General features: G+C 43.7%; 1 protein-coding gene across 1 annotated transcript in view; it reads left to right on the top strand.

The window, feature by feature from the left end:
* Positions 1–1,674: 1,674 nt before the first annotated feature.
* LOC102943015 (pseudouridine-metabolizing bifunctional protein C1861.05) overlaps positions 1,675–18,731 on the top strand; it is a 48,226-nt gene continuing 31,169 nt past the window's right edge. Inside the window, exons 1-11 of the mRNA XM_043541398.1 lie at positions 1,675–1,796; positions 3,364–3,467; positions 4,763–4,877; positions 6,749–6,923; positions 8,676–8,787; positions 9,879–9,985; positions 10,310–10,436; positions 13,135–13,255; positions 14,127–14,212; positions 15,073–15,197; positions 16,177–16,236. Coding sequence (XP_043397333.1) covers positions 1,675–1,796; positions 3,364–3,467; positions 4,763–4,877; positions 6,749–6,923; positions 8,676–8,787; positions 9,879–9,985; positions 10,310–10,436; positions 13,135–13,255; positions 14,127–14,212; positions 15,073–15,197; positions 16,177–16,236 — 1,254 coding nt within the window. The remainder of the gene's footprint in view (positions 1,797–3,363; positions 3,468–4,762; positions 4,878–6,748; positions 6,924–8,675; positions 8,788–9,878; positions 9,986–10,309; positions 10,437–13,134; positions 13,256–14,126; positions 14,213–15,072; positions 15,198–16,176; positions 16,237–18,731) is intronic.

The following is an 18,731-nucleotide window of genomic DNA, read 5'->3' as shown; positions in this document are numbered from 1 at the left end:
TTTTTTGTGTTACGCATGGAAGTTGCACAGAAAGATTGTGGCTGTACTGGATCCCATGAGATCATAATTCATGTCAGAGAAAAGGATTGCCAACAAAAGTAATGGATAGTAACATATGTTTAACCCTAGGTTGCACACTAGCATCCCCTTCAGAAAAAAGTACATAGAAGAAAAAGATAAGGCAGCTTGCGTAGAACCTCCTCCACCCTAATAGCTCGGGATTGGATCATTGATCATATGGGACTCTGTTAAGGTCCTTTCGGTGGTCGCTAATAAGAGGAACCTGTGATATAGATGAGTAAGATTGACTTAGAGTCACTCATTGTTCTCAGGAAGGTACTGTAGGGCAGAATTTGTGTGGGTGACTGTATATTTGTATCCTCCCAAAGGTTTCGATTTTGTTTGTTTGCTTGTTTTATAAAGTGGAAGTTTAACTTGAAATTTACTGAGCACTACATGGGTGGACCTCTCTGACTGTACAGAGCCCAGCTGATTTCAGTGGGGCTCCCTGCAAGTACTCACCCACACAGAGCTCAGGGTAGGATCAGGGCCCCAGGCTGTAAGATATGTGTGGCAAACTAATTCCTAGTGTAAGTGGGTTCAGCTCCACTTGAAATGAATGGGAGCTACACCTGCTTATGACAGAATTTTAAATTCCCACTGAATTTTAAAGTTTTCAGCTTCTTTTGAGTGGGCTTAAACAATCTTAACACAAAAACCAACATTAAATGGATGAACTATCAGTGTGAAAATGCAACGGGTGGCCAGCGACACTGGGACTACCATTAACTATGCCTTTTGTCTTTAGCAAGACAAAGGAGATGGAAGAAAAAAAATCTGCACCTTCAGTGTCAGAATGGATTAAGGGAAGAAAGGATGCATATAAAGACATACTGCTGATCGACTCAGAGGTCACCCGGAGTCATTTGTAGAAGTTATGAGATCCACCCTGACCTTAAATTTGATATAATCTCTTGAAAACATGACATATTATTTATTTTAATTGTTTAGTTCTTTCTAGAGGTTTTTATTTGATTCATCTAAGCAAACACTGTGTTTTAGACAGCTACATGTAAGCTTTTTTTTGGAAAGGGGATACAGACCATTTCATTTCTAGGTCCAAGTCTGAGTCCAGCTCAGATCAGTAGCGTCTGAAAGTATTATAGTTTGAGAGCTATCCAGTGGCCTTTGTGAAATGAGCTTGTATTCTCCGTAAATGTCCCAGGGGACAGGTATCCACGTCAGAAAAAGCATGACCAAACCTGGCACTAAATCCAGCGGCATTCCTTGTGGAGCCTCCAAGGACTGAATGGGCATTTAGAGTGAACTACCTGCGCTCCTCCAAAGGTGGGTTTAACACCTCCCATGTTGGCAGGGCTGTAAAGGAAGCTTGTACTGCTACTTTCTTTGCTGTCTGTGGATCAAAGAAGTAGAACTTAAATCTCCAGGGATCTCTCTTTAGTGGCTTTCACCAGCACTAAGTTCATGTTTAAAACCTAGTACAAAGAACAAAGGAACATGAAAAGTGGGGAAAAAAGTAATGTGAAAATAGGGAAAAATATTTGGCACCGAGTTAGCAAAAGAAATCCCCATCCAGTTGTAAAATCCTCTCCTATCCCCTACGCAGGGACCAGCCCCAGCTGCTTATGCTATTAATGATAGATAGACATGTTCATGTGGCTGGAATGTGGAACAGCTCAAGCCAATTCTGCTGCAAGTCCCACCTCCCTGCAGAGCTGCTCGAGTGAAAATTCAGTGCAGACAACAGCCCATGTATGTCAGACAGAAACCCAGAGGTAAGAGACTGATAATATACCAGTCCACCACTTAATGAAATCAAATGCTGATGGTGCGTAACAAAGGGCTTCTGGCTTGGAGGGTGTGGGGGAAGGTTACTTGGAAAAAAACTAGTTTGAACTAGAACTGTGTGAAACTTTTGGAATGAAACTCCATATCTTTTGTCATAAACCAAAAGGTCAGGCAGGGTTTGCTAAAATATCTGCCAAGTTTCAAAAACCTCTCAGAAACCTAGGCTGAATATTAAGTGAATGTTGGCTGAGTAGTTTCTAGTAAACTGGAGGTAATGTAGGGTTTTGGGTGGAAACAAGTTGGTTTTGATCCACAAACAGGTGCAACTTGGCAATTTCGGCTGATGTTTCACATTCGGTTTGTGGGTTTGTTTAAAACTGGAAACTCAGCACAAAACTCGAGTGACCCGATAACCAAACTATCTTCAAAGGAGTTACACGAGGGCTGAATTTGGCCTGTGGGTGGCAGGCTCACACAACTAAAACTAGAAAGTTTGTGCAAACCCTTGGGGAGCCCAAACTGTTGGAGTTTAGCACAGATCTAATAAAGAGCACATATATAGAAGGGGGATTTTGCTACCTATGGATCATATCTGATTCCAAACATTTAATGAAATGGGGGTTTTGTTTTAGTAAGGACAGATTAAAAAAGGAGTATGGACACCTGGGTTTTGCCCACTGTTTAGGTCAGTAGTGTCTCATCTCTCTTGGCAACTGCTGTTTGGTGGCTTGAGAGAGGATGTCTATAAGAACTATTCCCCCTCTTTGTATCAAACAGACCCATCCCTCCCTTACAGGTGGATTTCTGAGATTCTAGAAAAAATCACTGAATGTGTAAATATTAATTATTATTAATTATTTCTATTATAGTAGTGCCTAGAGGTCCCAACTGAGAACAGGGCCTCACTGTGCTAGACACTGCATGAACCCATAGTAAAAAGACACTTTCTGTCCTAAAGAATTTATAGCCTAACTGGACAAGACAGACAAAGGAAGTATTATACCATTTCACAGCTGGAAAACTGAGACCCAGAGGGTTAAGAGACTTGCCCTGGGTCACACAGGAAGACTTCCTGACTCCCAGGAATAGTTTCACAGACATTAACAGAAGTTGTTCAGAGAAAAGAATAGCTTCTGGAGAAGGATTGAAGGAGCTATTGCTGGAGTTGAATTGAAACTCCTCATTTCCAGCCCTTTGTACCTTTGTACGTAATGATTACATAAAGTAAGAGATTAGTCAGACCTCTTGTTTCTGGGGAAGCTAGTCTGTCTCTCCATATTTACTATCTGCCATCTGGCTTTCTCTTTGTCTGCAGGTTTCTTTCTTTGCACATTTTATCATACTGCTTACCACTTTGTTTAAGGCACCCAAAACCCCAGTTCATCTATACCTAGGATTTTTTTTTCTGTTAGGCCATCCTCTACAACACATACAACTTGGTTTCTCAGTCTGGAGGTCACAGGGAGTCAGGCTGCAGTTCATGATTAACAAGCAGTTTGGGAAACACTGCCTTCTATACTACTTTCATTTGACATGACATTGCTCTCCTGACAGTGCCATCCCTCCACACAGCATGATTGGAAATCTGGCCTGTACCTTGGGAAGACAAACAGCTTCTGTGGCTCCTAGAATCGTTCAGATGAGAAGATTCCTGCATGGTGAGTAGTGTCCTCTGAAAAAGTCCCTGTGATCGGAATGCAGCCAGGATCCTGAACTGGCAGTGTCTGGGAACAATGTAGAGGCAGCTTACCCAAGGTAGCCTGAGGCCTTTTAAAACTCATTTCACAGAGAGCTTCTGTTTTATGGCATTTATAGGAAAATATATGGGCAAGGGAACTTCGGTGCATGATACTGTAATATCTTGGCTGTGGTGATATTTTTAGCACTGACAGCTCCACTCTTTTAATGTGCACACCCTTCTCAAATCACAGCAGACTTGCAAAGCCCAGTTCTCCTCCCACTTACACCAGTGTAAATTGGGATTAGCTCCTTGAAGTCCCTGGAGTTACACAGCTGTAAAATTGGTGGGAGAGGATAATGAGGCCCATAATGTTCAATATGAAATTGACTGGCAATTGACTTCACAGTTCAGATTTCAGGAGAGGCGTGACTGGGACCCTTCGATGCTAGTGCAATACAAAAAACAATAATACTAGGGTTAAAAGGATCCTAATCACTCTTCAAGCTCTACATTACTCCTAATAAAATTGTTTGTCTAAATCTGATGGCACCTTGGGCATAGATCTAAACTTGGGCTATCTGAATTCCTGCCTTTGGTGAGTGCTGTAGGTGCTGAGCTGATATAGAATAAATTCACAGCATTCTCTTCTCAAAATTTCCCCTAAAATTGGTCTCAAAATGATTAATTCTTTTCTGGTTTGTGGCACTAAGTAGTATATTTACTTGAAAAGTCTGAATAATTTTTTTAAGCCATTTATCTTTAAAAAAATCCTGTCCATACTGAATTTACCATATGCAAAACAATTCTACATTTGCTCTTTTTACAGTCTGATGCCATTGGAAATATGGAATAAAACTCTCTTTTCAGCCCCTTGTGATTTTGTTGGGTTTTTGGTATATTCAAGAGAGGCAGAGGGTTCAGGATTCCAAATGCTGGTGTGTTCCCACCTTTCCCATATCGTTCTGCAGGAAGAGAAAAACACTCTGATTATGGGATGAAACTACGCTGCAAAGCATAAACGTTTTTTTTTCTTACCCAAATGATTTAATCATTTCAGGAGGCTTTGCTTCTTGCAATGGCTTTGCAGGACACAGGACAGATCCACAAAAATTGGGACTGTCCCATAAAAATTAGGTCGTGTGCTCATCCTAGTATGATCCTCCATCTCCCTGAATAGTTATTCCCACACTGCCTAATGTATATCAGTTTGATAAATCAAGAAGTCTATTGCCGCCTTAAAATATAAATGATTTTCCTATATTTTATTCCTAGGAACTCATTTCAGGGTTTCATCTTCTGTGGAGGAAGCTCTGGCTGATGGGAGACCGATCGTAGCCTTGGAGAGCACCATCATTACACATGGCATGCCCTATCCCCAGAATTTGAGGTTGTAGATTTGATGATTTGATGACCCTAGTGCAGCAAAACTGTACGGTTGTGTCTGATAATCTATGGGCCTGTTTCTGTATTTGTGGTACACCCAAAGCTGCCACTACAATTAGTGGGAACGGAGGGTGTGACACGCATGCAGAATATGACCTCAGTTACAAAACAGTTGCATCTGGGCTTCCAAAGATAGCAGAACTACATGACAAACCCCAGATTTACATGTACTATACATATCCATCTGTAGCATCAAATCCCTGGCCTTCTTCACAAAGTGGCAGCAAATGATGACATTCCCTTGTCTGGATAGAGATCTCTGGCATTTGTGGCTGGATGGCTTATGGAGACCTTGCAAGTACTCATAAGTTTCTTTGGCTACATCTTTTATAATGTAAAAGTTACTAGAATACAGTGATGACCTCTGCTCATCTGTACCCATAAGAACATTGACTGTAAATGCCACTACAATGTTCTGCTGGACTCTCTTGCTGGCCTATGCTAAGACAGCACTGTGCCAAGGAACCCCATCTCTGCAACCAACCCTTTACTTGTGGGTACCCTCTATATCAGTATTCCCCTGAGTGGCAGTGCCAAAAATGTAAGCAATCTCCCATACTTTTGCTTAGCTACTGAGCCACGGCACAGGAAGGTTACTGTACTGAATTTTCTATTTCTTTCTTATACAGCCATTATTTTTCTCTGGTGCTGTTCCTTAGAGATCAGAATGCAGTGAGTTCTGGTTTTGTGAGAAGACAGCTTGAGGCTGTTTAGGGCAGGTACAGAAGCCGCGGGGCAGAAGGACCTGCCAAATCTGCATTCTGCTCAACAAGAAATGAAGTAGTCTCACAAATTAGTAAATAAAAAGCCTGCAAAGATGACGAATCCCCAGCTTGCAGCGCTTTAGTATCCCACGCCTCTCACTGTCCACATCTAAAGTCAGCAGTATGAGAGCAGGAATTTGAGTGTTTAATGAAGACTTGGAATAGGTGACTATCCAGTAAAGGTGAATGAGCTGTGACTCATTAGCCAGTTGATACAAAATGTTTTATAAAAAACAATCCCATCCTTCAGGAGGATCATTTACGCTAAATACCCTCACTTTTCAGGGAGCTGACAGCACTTGGCCTCTACATCTTCAGGTCTTACAAAACATGGCAGGCATGGAGGTACCTAATATAAACACATACCAGATTATCTGTAATTGCTTCCTTAACATGCCAAATCATTGCCCTTCATTTCTCCATGATATTCACATTCAGCTGTTTGGTGGAGAGAAAAGCTGGCAGGGTACAGTAAATCAAGTTAATGGAAACAAATCTCATCCACACCTGTTTGTTTTGCCATGTGGAAAGCCACTTTTAAACAAATAATCTATGGCACAGTTTAGGAAGAGTTCTCAGTCTCTTCCACCCACACCTGCCCTGGTTTACCCTTTAGGATGAAGTCAGAACTGATAAGTGACTTGGGACATACAGCACTTTTTTGCTCACTGGCCACAGAATAGACATGGCTGCATATTAGGGAGGGAAGACTATAATTAAAAACCTCCACCACAAATCATATCTCTAATCTATGCAACACAGACAGGCAGGTCAGACCTTCAGACACCCACTGGAAACTAAACATATAAAGGGCCCGATTTTCAGAGCTACTGAGCATTGGCAATGGGAGCCGTGGGAAGATCTGCACTCTGGCAATGAGATCCAAAGACTTCTGTTAGTTGTTAGGTGCAGGAGAGGACCCACATTTAGCAGAAGTTGAGGGAATGCTATAAAGTAGCAACTGGAACATGGTGGCAAAGAGATCTGAAGATATTTCCCACCTGTTCACTTTTTTGTTTTATTTTTTGTTGCTCTGTTCGTATTATTCCAGCATGGCCAGAGAGGTGGAAGAGATTGTAAGGACAAATGGGTCAGTACCTGCAACCGTGGGCATTTTAAATGGCAGGATCCACATCGGCCTTAATGATGAGGAACTTCAGTTTCTGGCAAAGAGCAAAAATTTAGTTAAGGTATCTCGGAGGGACCTTCCCTACGTTCTCAGCCAGGTACTGTATGTAGATATTCATTGTCATCAAGTTTTCTTTACAGCAATGTTATGCTGCCCTAGCCTAAAGCCAGGTGGGAAAAGTACTTCTCAGTGTATTGGAAATGTCATATACAATTTTCTATTGTTAAGATGACATATTCACAAAACATGTTCCTAACTAGGTTCCACACTATAGAGCTAGGAAACCACAATTCAATAGCCATTTCCCCAAGGAAATCATTCTTTGCTGGCTCACAGCATGAAAAGTGAGGCTTGGCTTAGAGTATGCACACTATAGTGAAAAAGCACGGTGTGTTGCAAATGATGGTCAATGCAACTACAATGATAGGCCATACACTTTAAACATGCACACAACTGTTGAAGTGACTTTAACTGCTCAGGAGAATTGCCAGTTTGAAACCCCGGTGCCTGAAATCTTCTGTTTATCAGCAAAGCGCGCATTGCAAAATTGGCAGCAGTACAAGACTTGCCAACATGCCTTAATCCTGGTATAATGGGAACACTTCCAGGAATGAAGGGGAGTTCATTCTTTGCCCCCTCTGCTGGGACTGTTAACAAGGGTGCCAATTATTATGGTGGGTTTTTTGTTTTGTTTTTTTATGATGTGGATGATTGTCCAGTAGGAATCAGACTGAGACCATCTGCTCATTTTGCATAGGCCAATGAACAGCAATAGGACAGCAATGACTTTAGGTTGTTATTTGTCTGGACTGGATTCAGTTTGGTGACCAGCCATTACTAAGATTTTTTAAACAAATATTTACAGTATAACCTCATGGATTTGGGGCTTCTTGCTTGTCTTCCTTCCCAATAGCTTGGACAAAGATTTGTGACACAGATGCTCTATCTGAATAGTCTATACAGGAGGACGCAAGAGACTTCATCTCCATTCATGATGAGAGATTCTCCTTTCTCTTCTTGGTGTTATTATGGCTCGTGTGTCTACTGCTGACCTCTGGAGCCCAACATCAATGCACCTGCCTGCATGAATATCTAGAGACCATTGTACCCATGAATAGCAACACTGACAAGAAAGGATGGCTGACAGAGAAATGATGGATCAAATTCTCTGCTGGTGTGAATGGGCACAGCCCCACTGATTCCATTTGGCCTGATACCTCTGGCAACAGCATCCACGTAATGCTATCCTTTGCGAGTCACATCATTTCATTACTCCATATCTCAACAGCAATATCTAACAGCGTCTTATCTCATACCAGTCACAATCATTCCTTTTCTTGTATGAATCATGCCTCATTAACCTTTTTATTAACCAGGTAATCACTACTGCTATCCAGAGCACAAGCTTACCTGTTAGTGTCCCCTATAGCAAGAAAAGCAACAACCATCAAGGTGCAAGAATGTGGAAGTTAAAGACACTCTGCAGTGTGTCAGTTACATCAAAATAAGTTTCCTCAGCACACACTTTTCCATCCCAGTCCTTACAGTCCTTACACTGCACACACCCACCCCCTGTACTATTTGAGTGCCCTGAGGAGTCAGGCTGCGTAAGGGAATTTAAGGTATTCCACCTTACTCAGCATCTCTGCATATGGCCTTATAGTTTATTATTGCAAATGAATGTTTTTGGTTTTCCCTGAGGGTTTGTTAAGAAGAATACTGTCGCAGTACTCTGTTACCCGCAAACTGGGCACAGCAGAATGTTTTGCAACTGCTGGTAGTTTGTCCCTGAACATACAGTTCCCCTGGTCGCATAGTGTGTGGATTATGACTGGCTGTTCCATGACAGGGTTTGTCTGGCGGTACCACTGTGTCAGGGACGATGATTGTGGCACACAAAGCAGGAATCCCCGTGTTTGTGACAGGAGGAATTGGAGGGGTCCATCGCAAAGGAGAGACGAGTAAGAGGAGCATTGCACTTCATATTGTCTCTTTGTTGTTGAATTAATGTTAAAGTTTCATTGTTTACGTCCACCTTTTTTCTCTTTCCTGATTAGTCTGTATAGGCCCACAGTATTCTCCTGCTGGGAAGAGTAGAACAATCACCCCCTGCCTCATTCCAAAGATGGGGATAAATCTACACTAAGGCTCTGACCACACTATGCTTGGTATCTGTAGCACAACGTTTAATTTGCACACTTCTCAGAAAAATATCCCTGACTACACCGGTCAGGGAAATCTTACAAGAACCCTACCAGGAACAGGCCTGTAGACACATAGTTGATGCTAGCATGGTTTCAGAATGAGTGTCGTCAGGGCCTCTGATATTTCACCTGCCTTTCTTTCCAATTCTTTCTCTCCACAAGGCTCAACTTCTTCCTCTGGAACACCTATATTTCCCAAGGGAGGTGGGAGCTTCTCTTGACCTTTCTCCCATCCACAGAATGGTGTGTATACCATTTGATGTTGCTTGCTAGCCAGTAATTCAGTCCAATGGGAGCTGGCTGCACCCTTTGTAGTAGCAAGCTATGCTGATATGGAATATCAGGGAAGCTGAAGTTATTGGGGATACTGATAAATATGCTTCGCTCTCTGTACTCAGGTGAGACTCTCTTGCAAGCAAGCAGGATTGGGCCCTGGTCAGTGCTTAGGATGGGTGACCCATAAAGGACAACCTAGGATGCTGTAGGAACATGACTTTTTAGTGGCATTCTCCCTTCTGAGTCAATACTAAACCAAGTGCTCCAGCACAGTGCTGGAGGCTCTGTGCTGCTGAAAGTGCTGCCTTTCGGATGAGATGTAAAACCGAGACCATGATCCCTTACGGTCAAGAAAGATCCCACAGCACATTTTGCAAGTGAAGGGGTATCACTCATCGTGTTCTGGCCAATGTCCAAATTTAGAGAATTATATTCCTCTTATGTAAAATTTGCACTGCAATTTTAATTGGACACAACATTCTTCTTCACTTCCATCTCCCCAGCAAGGGAGGAGAGCATGATGATTAGGAATGCAACTCTCACTAACACAAAGGCTACTTGTCCCTTAACAGCTATGGATGTGAGTGCTGACCTGACCGAGCTAGGACGCACTGCAGTTGCTGTGGTTTCCGCAGGTGTTAAGTCTATTCTGGACATTGGTAGGACGCTGGAATACCTGGTAGGTAGCACAAGCTGTTGTGTGGGCTGCTGAAAATGAAGGCAGAGAACCAGTCAATCCCCAATAGCCCCATTGTTCTTGCCAACATTGTCTCACCAAGCCAGGTTCTAAGGTCATTGCATTTTCCTCCACAGTTACGTATCTGACTCTTTGCTTTGAAAATTACTGTGCAATATTTAGACTAGAAAAGAGGATGTGTAAAACTAACCAAATTCTATTCTACAGTGTAGCAATTCTTAGCTGGGTAGGTGGGAAAGTAGCCACTGTTGGTGGCTCTTCATTCCATCTGCTGATTATTTGTTCATCTCATCTTCACTGTTGTAGGAGACTCAGGGTGTCTGCGTGGCTGCCTTTGGGGAATCAAGGGAATTCCCTGCCTTCTTCTCCCGCCAGAGTGGTTTCCAAGCACCATGTCAGGTGCAGAATGAGGAGGAGGCTGCCAAACTTATTGGTGAGTTTGTGGTGGAGAAAGGCCCAAGCTGTGAAGTTCAGATTTGGATCAGAAGGCAGAGGTTCATACAAATTGCTCTGTTTTAATGATTTATTTTCTGTGTTAACTTCACCTGGCGAGGAGGCTGTCCGGAAGAACAGCTTTCCTGTCCCCTTGCTTTGGAAGCAGCCAGAAAAAAAAGCCTCAGCCTTTAGATGGAACCAACTAAGCAGAAGTTACATATGCCCTGAGTCAAGGGTGCTGGAACAACTGGTATAGTGGGGGTGCTGAGACCCACTGAAGCAAACTGTAAACCCTGTGTATGATGGAAACCACTTCAAGCCAGGGGGTGAAGCAGCACCCCCAGCAGCCCCAGTTTCAGGACCTATGCTCTGAGTTGCATAGAATTATTTGCACACACCCTGGCACTCTCACATACATGCAGTTTGCCTGCTCTGAGGATCTGGAGGGGTTTCAGGTGAGCCCCTTGTTAACAAAGCTGGCCTCTGGACCTCAGGAAGGAGAATCACAGCTTTCCCTAAAAAAAAAAAAAAAAGTCTCTGTCCCTTTTCATTGCAAAGATGGACTTGAAAACATAAGCTGGTGCAAACTGATTGCTAGGGCTGAAGGGACTATGCAGCTGGTCTCTACTTCTGGAGCAGGTTGGGAAGACAAACAGATTTTCCCCCCACCACACACACACACACGGTCTTCACTTCTGGAGCAGGCTCTGGAAATTTTCCGATGGAACGTTTTCCCATTGATTTGCTGAAAGCAAGACGTTTTGCAGAAATGCATCATGTCACCTTTGATGAAAATTAGTTATGAGACAAAAATAGAAAAAAAGCATTTCAATAAGGTTGAAACATGCCATTTCGATTTTTTCAAAACAGAATGTTCTGATTTGCTGTTTCAGAATGACTTTTTGTTTCAATTTTTTTGATTTTCTCTTATGAAGTCTAATAGAAAATAAAAAAATTGAAACAAAAAGTCATAAAAAAGTCAAAATCAGAAACAAACTATTTTACTTTATCAAAACAAAACACTTTTTTTCTTTTTTGGAATATTTGTTTGTAGGGAATGTTTTTTGTTTTCAATCCCTTCTGGAATGAAACAATTTTGAAATCGTGAAACTCCCCCTGGAATGAAAAATCTGGGTTCAGCACAGCTCTGGAGTTTAGTTTGGGTATATCCTGAAGAATCATCTCTCTAACTCTCCCCCAAAATCCTCAGTGTAACTCTGTGCATGGTATAATTTTGGAAAGAAACTGGTTACATATAAGGGGACAAGAAATTGTTTTGCAATCTGCCCAGGAGCATGAAGCTGGCTCTGCTTGTTAAAATCTTCAGCCCTCTCTGAATTCAACCACTATTGCTGCGATCACTGCAGCTACTGCAAAGGGAATTCCTTCCTTATGTTCCCTGTCACTGGGGAGACCCCACACGGTCCCTGCAGCCCCTCCAAACTTCCACCAGCAGTCATAGAATCATAGGATCGTAGGATTGGAAGGGATCTCAAGAGCATCTAGTCCCTGCACTCAAGACAGGACCACTCATTTTCTAGACCATCCCTGACAGTGGATGAGGAGACAGGGCCAAGCTGCTATAGCACTAGGTGGGAGTCCTGTGGCCACAGCAACCTATTATTCTGGCCAGAGACTGTGTGTCTGCCCAGTCCCAGCCTGAAGTCAGAAGAGCTGGTATGAGGTGCGAGTGTGGAGCCACGTTCTCCCACTCATCCTCATACTTCACCATATTGGGGAAACCGTCTTGCTTACATACAAACCAGCTAGGAGGGACCTCCAGTGGCCAGGGGAGACCTGCCCACCTTAAGAACCAGAAGGAACTTATTTCCCAACTGACTACCCAGCCCACCGCCAGCAGGGACCTGCTACCCACCCACTCAGCCATCCCACAATCAAGGCCACAGGAAATCTTGCCTGCCAGCACTGCCACTGTGAGGACAAGCTGCCAGGCAGGGGAACTGCTTAGGCAATATGTCTACACTAGCCATTTTCTGGAAATCTCCCACTGCTGCAGCACAACCATTGGCAGCAACAGCGGGAGCACTAGTGTAGACAGAGCACAGACGCACAGGTGTTACCACCACCCACTCATCTAACCTTGCTCAAAGCAGGTCTAGACAACAAGGGAGCCCCTTCTTAAGATAGGAGTACTTGTGGCACCTTAGAGACTAAAAAATTTATTTGAGCATAAGCTTTCGTGAGCTACAGTTTTAGCTCATGAAAGCTTATGCTCAAATAAATTGGTTAGTCTCTAGGGTGCCACAAGTACTCCTTTTCTTTTTGCGGATACAGACTAACACGGCTGCTACTCTGAAACCTTCTTAAAATGTTGTCTTCAAATCACTGCTTTCCTCACACATATACCTGACTTATACACAGACCTCCCCTCCCCCCATCAGAGTTTACACATACAACCTACAGGCTCATGTAATTTACATGTCCCCAGCTGTGCCTAACCCACACACATCCTTTGTGGGGGGGCTATGGGGCCTGATTCTTCTTTAGCTTAGTCGGCAGAGACTTGTGCTTTCAACTCTGGAGATCACTGGTTCAATCCTTGATGTCAGGGAACATACCATCACACTTATGTGCGCGTACGCTCTCTCTCTCTCTCCTATGCCTTGGTGCTTCACAGTTTGATTGGATTATTCAGATCACACAGACACAACTAACAGCTGTCTCTCCTCTCTCAGCCAGCACCTTGGCACTGGGCATGGGCAGTGGAGTGCTGATTGCAGTGCCCTGCCCTGAGGAGGAAGCTGCTTCAGGACAGGTCATTGAAAATGCCATCCAAGAAGCTCTGAGCAACGCCCGGTGAGAAACACTCCAAACTTTGTCCTTAATTCACTCTGTGATTGTGAGCACATAAAAGGCTCCAGCACTGATTTAGGAGAGGAGATGGGGATATTTAATTTTTTTAATTAATTTTAATTTTTTTGTAATCAGCGCCTTGGCACAGACCAGGGATGGGCATTTTAAAAGAGAACAGCATTGCCTTAAAAAAAATTAAATATCTCCATCTCCTCTGCTAAATCAGAATTTATGGGCAGACACAGAAACTGTAAATACATTTGTATTTCAAAACAAAAATGATTTAAAAATTAGCTCTCCCTTTCACTTTCCCCTGCATCTATTAATTGTGTGTGAAATTCACCCTTGTGCAGATGGCCAAAACAAGATCTATGGAATACTTGAACCCTCTTCTGCAGAGAGAGGTGAATTTCACTCCACATCAGTAATAACGCCTAAGCCCAAGCTAAGGAGGTGCAGAAAAATACTGTTCTCTGGGGGTGAGGGAAACCCAGAACACAACTTTTAGCAGCTAAGTAGAAGGAAGAAATATCATTCTAACTACTTTGCTTTGAAAAATGAGTAGTAATTTAAAATCTATACTTAGATTATGTTGCAGATCTCAGGGGCCCCAGACTATTCTTGCTGTGATCATTTCTCCAGACTACACTGCAACAAGGATATAGTGCAGACTATGTCCTTAATCTCAGGTCTGGGTGACTCCTTGATATGATTTTCACTATAGTTCTATGTACTGTGTACTGAGGCTTGTTTACTGAGCCTTAGACAGCATGCAGTTATATAGCTAGATTATCTGTTAGTAACCAGTGCGTCCACTCTGATGCCCCGCTAGCTCACTTCTTCTTATCACAAGGTATTTTCTTTTTGTTTGCAGGTCAAAAGGGATCATAGGGAAAGAGCTGACTCCCTTTATGTTACAGAAGGTGAATGAACTGACTAGTGGAAAATCGCTGGACTCCAGTATCCTTTTACTAAAAAAAAAAAAAAAATTCCACAATCCCCTCCAAGAAATGTCATTGGACAGGTTGACCACAAAATACTGTCACTGTTGCTAATCTGGAAACTTGAAAGCGCAAATACTTTAGCATTTCAAAACAGTTGAACACACAGAAATAGTTGTTAAGCTTGTTAATAACACTCTGTCTCCCTCAACTTCTGCTGTAAGAACTAGTGACTGGCAAAGAGAGGAGGTGTTCTAAAGCCAAGGCTCCCCTGCAATTTTCAGGACAGGCAGTACACCAAACACCCAAGCTGCCAGGCTCTGTCAGTCTTAGAGAGAAGACTCTGGGCATCATTATTATATGTCACTTGAGTAGCATTTGTGCTTGAGCGTACTGGAGTATGGTCAATCACCCTGCATATGGAGCCTGATTTCCCACTGCTTTGTGTGTAAGTCTACTTGGTACAGGTGAGAAAAAGGATGGCCCAGCAGTTAGGAAGTGCACTTGGGAGACATGGATTCAATTCCCTAGTCCACTACAGACTTCCTGTGTGATCTTAGGCAAGTCACGTAGGGCCAGATCCTCAAAGGTATTTAGGCACCTAACTGTTAGGCTCCTAATCTGATAGCGTTTCCCTGAGTCCGAGGTGCATAGTAAAGATAAATGCCTTTAAAGACTGTGAGGTGTCCACGCACTAGGGGAATCTGGCATATGTACAATAACTAGAATGGGGTGAATCAGGACCAAGAGGTCCCCCTGTGTCATTGTCCCAGCCTCCACTTCCTGTTCTCTCCCCCTTAGGGAAGGGAATTTCCTACACAGGCTTCTCCCAGGATAGTTTCTTGCTGTTCATTTCTTTAAAAAAGAATATCCATTCAGACATCGCTCTGATCCAGAACAATGCCAGAGTGGGCAGCCGCATAGCTGTGGCCCTGTGCAAGATCCAAACTGCCACAGGGAAGGGCAACCTGCCTCAGCGTGAGAAAGTAACTGCACTTAGGCCTGTGAGTCCTCTGCTCTTCCGTGTGTAGTGCCTATCTACAAATAGCATTATAGATAAGTTCACAGCCAGTGTCCAAAACATGGTAACTCTCCACTGTGGGGCAAGGACCATCCATTCTGCTGTAAACAGCTGGAAAGTCTCTCTCTCTTCACTCTCTAATTTCCCTCAGGTGCTTTTTAAATCCTCTTCATTCTTTGTTTTCATTCCCTCTTTCTAAAAGCTTCTCTGAGCCAAAGTCCTCAGTGATTAGCAGAGGCATTGGTCTTAGTCATCGAAGTGGATCCCTATGACATTCAGCTTGGGTTTCCTACAAATCCCTTTAAGGTTCTACCTTGTTTTCACATTTCTCCCCTTCCGAGCACATATATACCTTTCCCAACACGTCAACTTAGTTGATGTCAATGCAAAGTAAAGTCATGTCTGCACTATAGAGCCTTGGCCAATATAGCTATGCTGGCAGAGCCCCCTAGCGTAGGCACAGTGTAAACTTGCAGAAAGAGTTCTGCAGGCATAGCTACACCCCTTCCTCAAACAACATTAGCTAGGCTGACAGAAGCACTCTTCTGTCAGCCTAGTTGCATTTACACTGTTTGTTTGGGGTTTTTAAATTATTTTTTTCCACACTCATAACCAACATAGCTATGCCAATGAAACTTTGTACTTTTGGTGTTGTGTGTACACGTGTGCGTCTAATGCCCTGCATACCTCAAGAAGTTTATTCTTCTTCTGCGGCTAGCTGTAAGGAGGAGTAGTTCAGAGGGTAGAATTCAGAATAGATTTTCCTTTCTTTCCAAAGGCACTCTGTGAAAGGACTGTCTGGTCTGGCCTAGCCAGATAAGATCAGGCCTTCACAGTATGATTTTCATCTACTTTGATAGGTTGGTGGGAGAGTGAGCTTGAGAAAAACAAACAAAACTCAGCACTTCTTCTGGCCAATTTTTCCCTCCACTTTCTCCTCCCCCCACCCCACCCCCATTAAGGTGGTGATTGGAGGCATCAACGTGGACTTCATAGCCAAGGCGAGGAATACCACCATACAGGTACTATATCTAAAGCACTCGTAGACACTACCATTCTCAACTACTTTCACACGAGTTCCAAGCCAAAAAAATGTGTGTATCTGAATATGGAAGTGCAGAGTGGGTGCCTAATGTGCCTTTATCTTTGGGGAGGGTACAGTGTCATGTATTGGTGTAATACGGGGTAGTCAATAATAGGCGGACTGAGGGTCAAATACAGACCGCCAGATGCTTTTGAATGGACTCTGGAATATTTTTATTTACTTATCATCATCATCATTGGGTTTTTTTAAATTATTTTCTCTTAAGTCTAGACATTGACTATACCTTGACCAAGACATTGGGACCTTGACAAAAGATAACTGACTCCCTCTGCTGTAATGTGTGTGTGTGGGCACACATAATAGCCTAATCTGACCTGCATCCAAGCTGATCTCAGTGCACTTCGTGGCAGGAGAGGAGGTACAAAAGTGGCAATATACCACCTTTGTGGCCCTCATGTCCAGGGGCTGTCTTCTGGCGGCAGCTCTGACCCACGTGTGTAAGTTAAGGCTGATCAAATTTATATCCAGCTGCCCCCAATCCCAAGGGGCTGTTCTAGTAGACCAGCTCATGCACAGAGCTGCCCAGCCAGGCTCCCCTTTTCTCCAGCCACATCCCTGGTACCAGATGCTAGAAGTGAGGTTATGGAACAGCTACTTCTGCAGCACCCTAGGATAACCCTTATACAGAGGCACTTCCCAAGAGGAAGTTTTTTGTCCTTTGTGCTGCCAACCATAGCGATGCAAACCAATGGGAGCAGGAGCCAAAATCTGGTCCAATGTCTATTGTAGAGTAGTGAGGGTAGGTTTATTTTTGTTTGTGTGTATAGCACATGTCAGTGTGTCAAACTGTACAGAATACAGCGTGGTGAGTGAGTGTATAATGCAGTTATGGGGGTGTGTATAGGAAGCATGTGGGTATGGGTAGAGAACATTTACGTAGGGGGAACTCCTGTCTGCGCAGAAACAAATCTTAAGAAGCCTTTCACAAAAGCTGCGGTGTTACAGTTACAGCCAATCTGCTTAACTAACTTGGATTTGGATGGGAAATCACTTGTAGTTTAAAAAAAAATATGAAGTGGTAAATGTCCCCAGCAACTCATTCTCTCGCCTTTTTTTTTTTTTTATTTAAAGGAAGTATCTTTTAAAATCTATTTGGTATCTCAAGAGTTTTGTCTGGAGTAGAATTGTGTCATCTCCATTTCAAAGCATATCTGCTTGCCTTTTAAGTGTACATGTACTTTTTATTTTTTGTTTTCTGATGGGAGGTAGTGTACAGTACAGCTGAATATGGCGTTATGCGTTTATGTGAGTGTGGCAAAGTACCTTGTTCTCCTCAGCAGATTCAGTCCTTTTAAGCCTTGGAGACACCGGCTTGGGCAAGGCAAATCCTTACAGGTAGCACAGGGTCTGGTTATTCCTTTCCCTGATCAGTCCCTTGTGTTTGTTTTCCTTCCCTGCTGGGGCGGAGGACTGTAGCCTCCCTTCCTCGAAGGGTTTGGTGTCTTGCTGACCTTAGCCTACTGGCAGCCTCCCTCCTTCTCTCACTCTCTCCTCCCATGCCGGGAGGGGTTTAAAAAGGTCTCCACCAGTTGGAGCCAGCTGAACCTAATTAGCTCCCTAGCAACCCCTTTTCCAGCTGAACCTTATTTCCCCCTGGTTATCTCCTCAGTGGACAGGGAGAGGCTTTTTAATCCCCTGGGACTAATTACTACCCCTCCCTTTTTTGTAGCTGTTTGTCCTGGGTTTACCACACTGTTTGTCTTGGGTTTACCACATTTCTTCTCCCCCACTCCTCCCTCAACACTATGGGGAGTCGGAAAGCAGTGCACTCTCGATAGGCCATCTGCATTGCCATGTTGGATTCCAGACCTATGTTGTACTGTGAAGTGGAAGGGTTGAAGCGACAGGAACCAGCTCGTTACTCTCGCATTTTTGTCTTTGTTTTGGTGCATCCACTGCAGAGGGGCATGGTCCGTGACAAGGGTATAGGGTACGCATCAAATTGGGATACCTCATTCAACTTGCGGAAGTCATTGCAGAACCTCATACTGCCATCAGGCTTAGGCACTAATACCACGGGACTTGACCACTGGCTATGAGATTCTTCAATGACTCCTAAGGCCAGCATTTTCTGGACCTCTGTCCTGATCTCCTCTCTTTTGGCCTCCGGGATCCGGTATGGCTTGACGTTCACCTTCACTCCAGGCTCTGTGAGGATGTGGTGGTGAACCTCCGTAGTCCCGCCTGGCTTTTCCAAGAACACATCCTGGTTGCGTTTCATCAGGCTGATCACTTCCGATCGTTGTTCCGGAGTCAACCCCGGAGATATCCCCACCTGGTCGGGCTGGTCGCTTTTAGGGGATGGCGCCCCCAGCGCAACCACCAGAACTTCTCTATCCTGCCAAGGTTTCAGCAGATTTATATGGTAGATCTGCTCCAGCTTCCAGCGGCCTGGCTGTCGGACCGTACAGT

The sequence above is a fragment of the Chelonia mydas genome, chromosome 1, assembly GCF_015237465.2.
Source record: "Chelonia mydas isolate rCheMyd1 chromosome 1, rCheMyd1.pri.v2, whole genome shotgun sequence".
NCBI classification, from domain to species: domain Eukaryota; kingdom Metazoa; phylum Chordata; order Testudines; family Cheloniidae; genus Chelonia; species Chelonia mydas.
The sequence above is the reverse complement of the archived record's forward strand: the minus strand, read 5'-3'. Positions and strand labels throughout refer to the sequence as shown.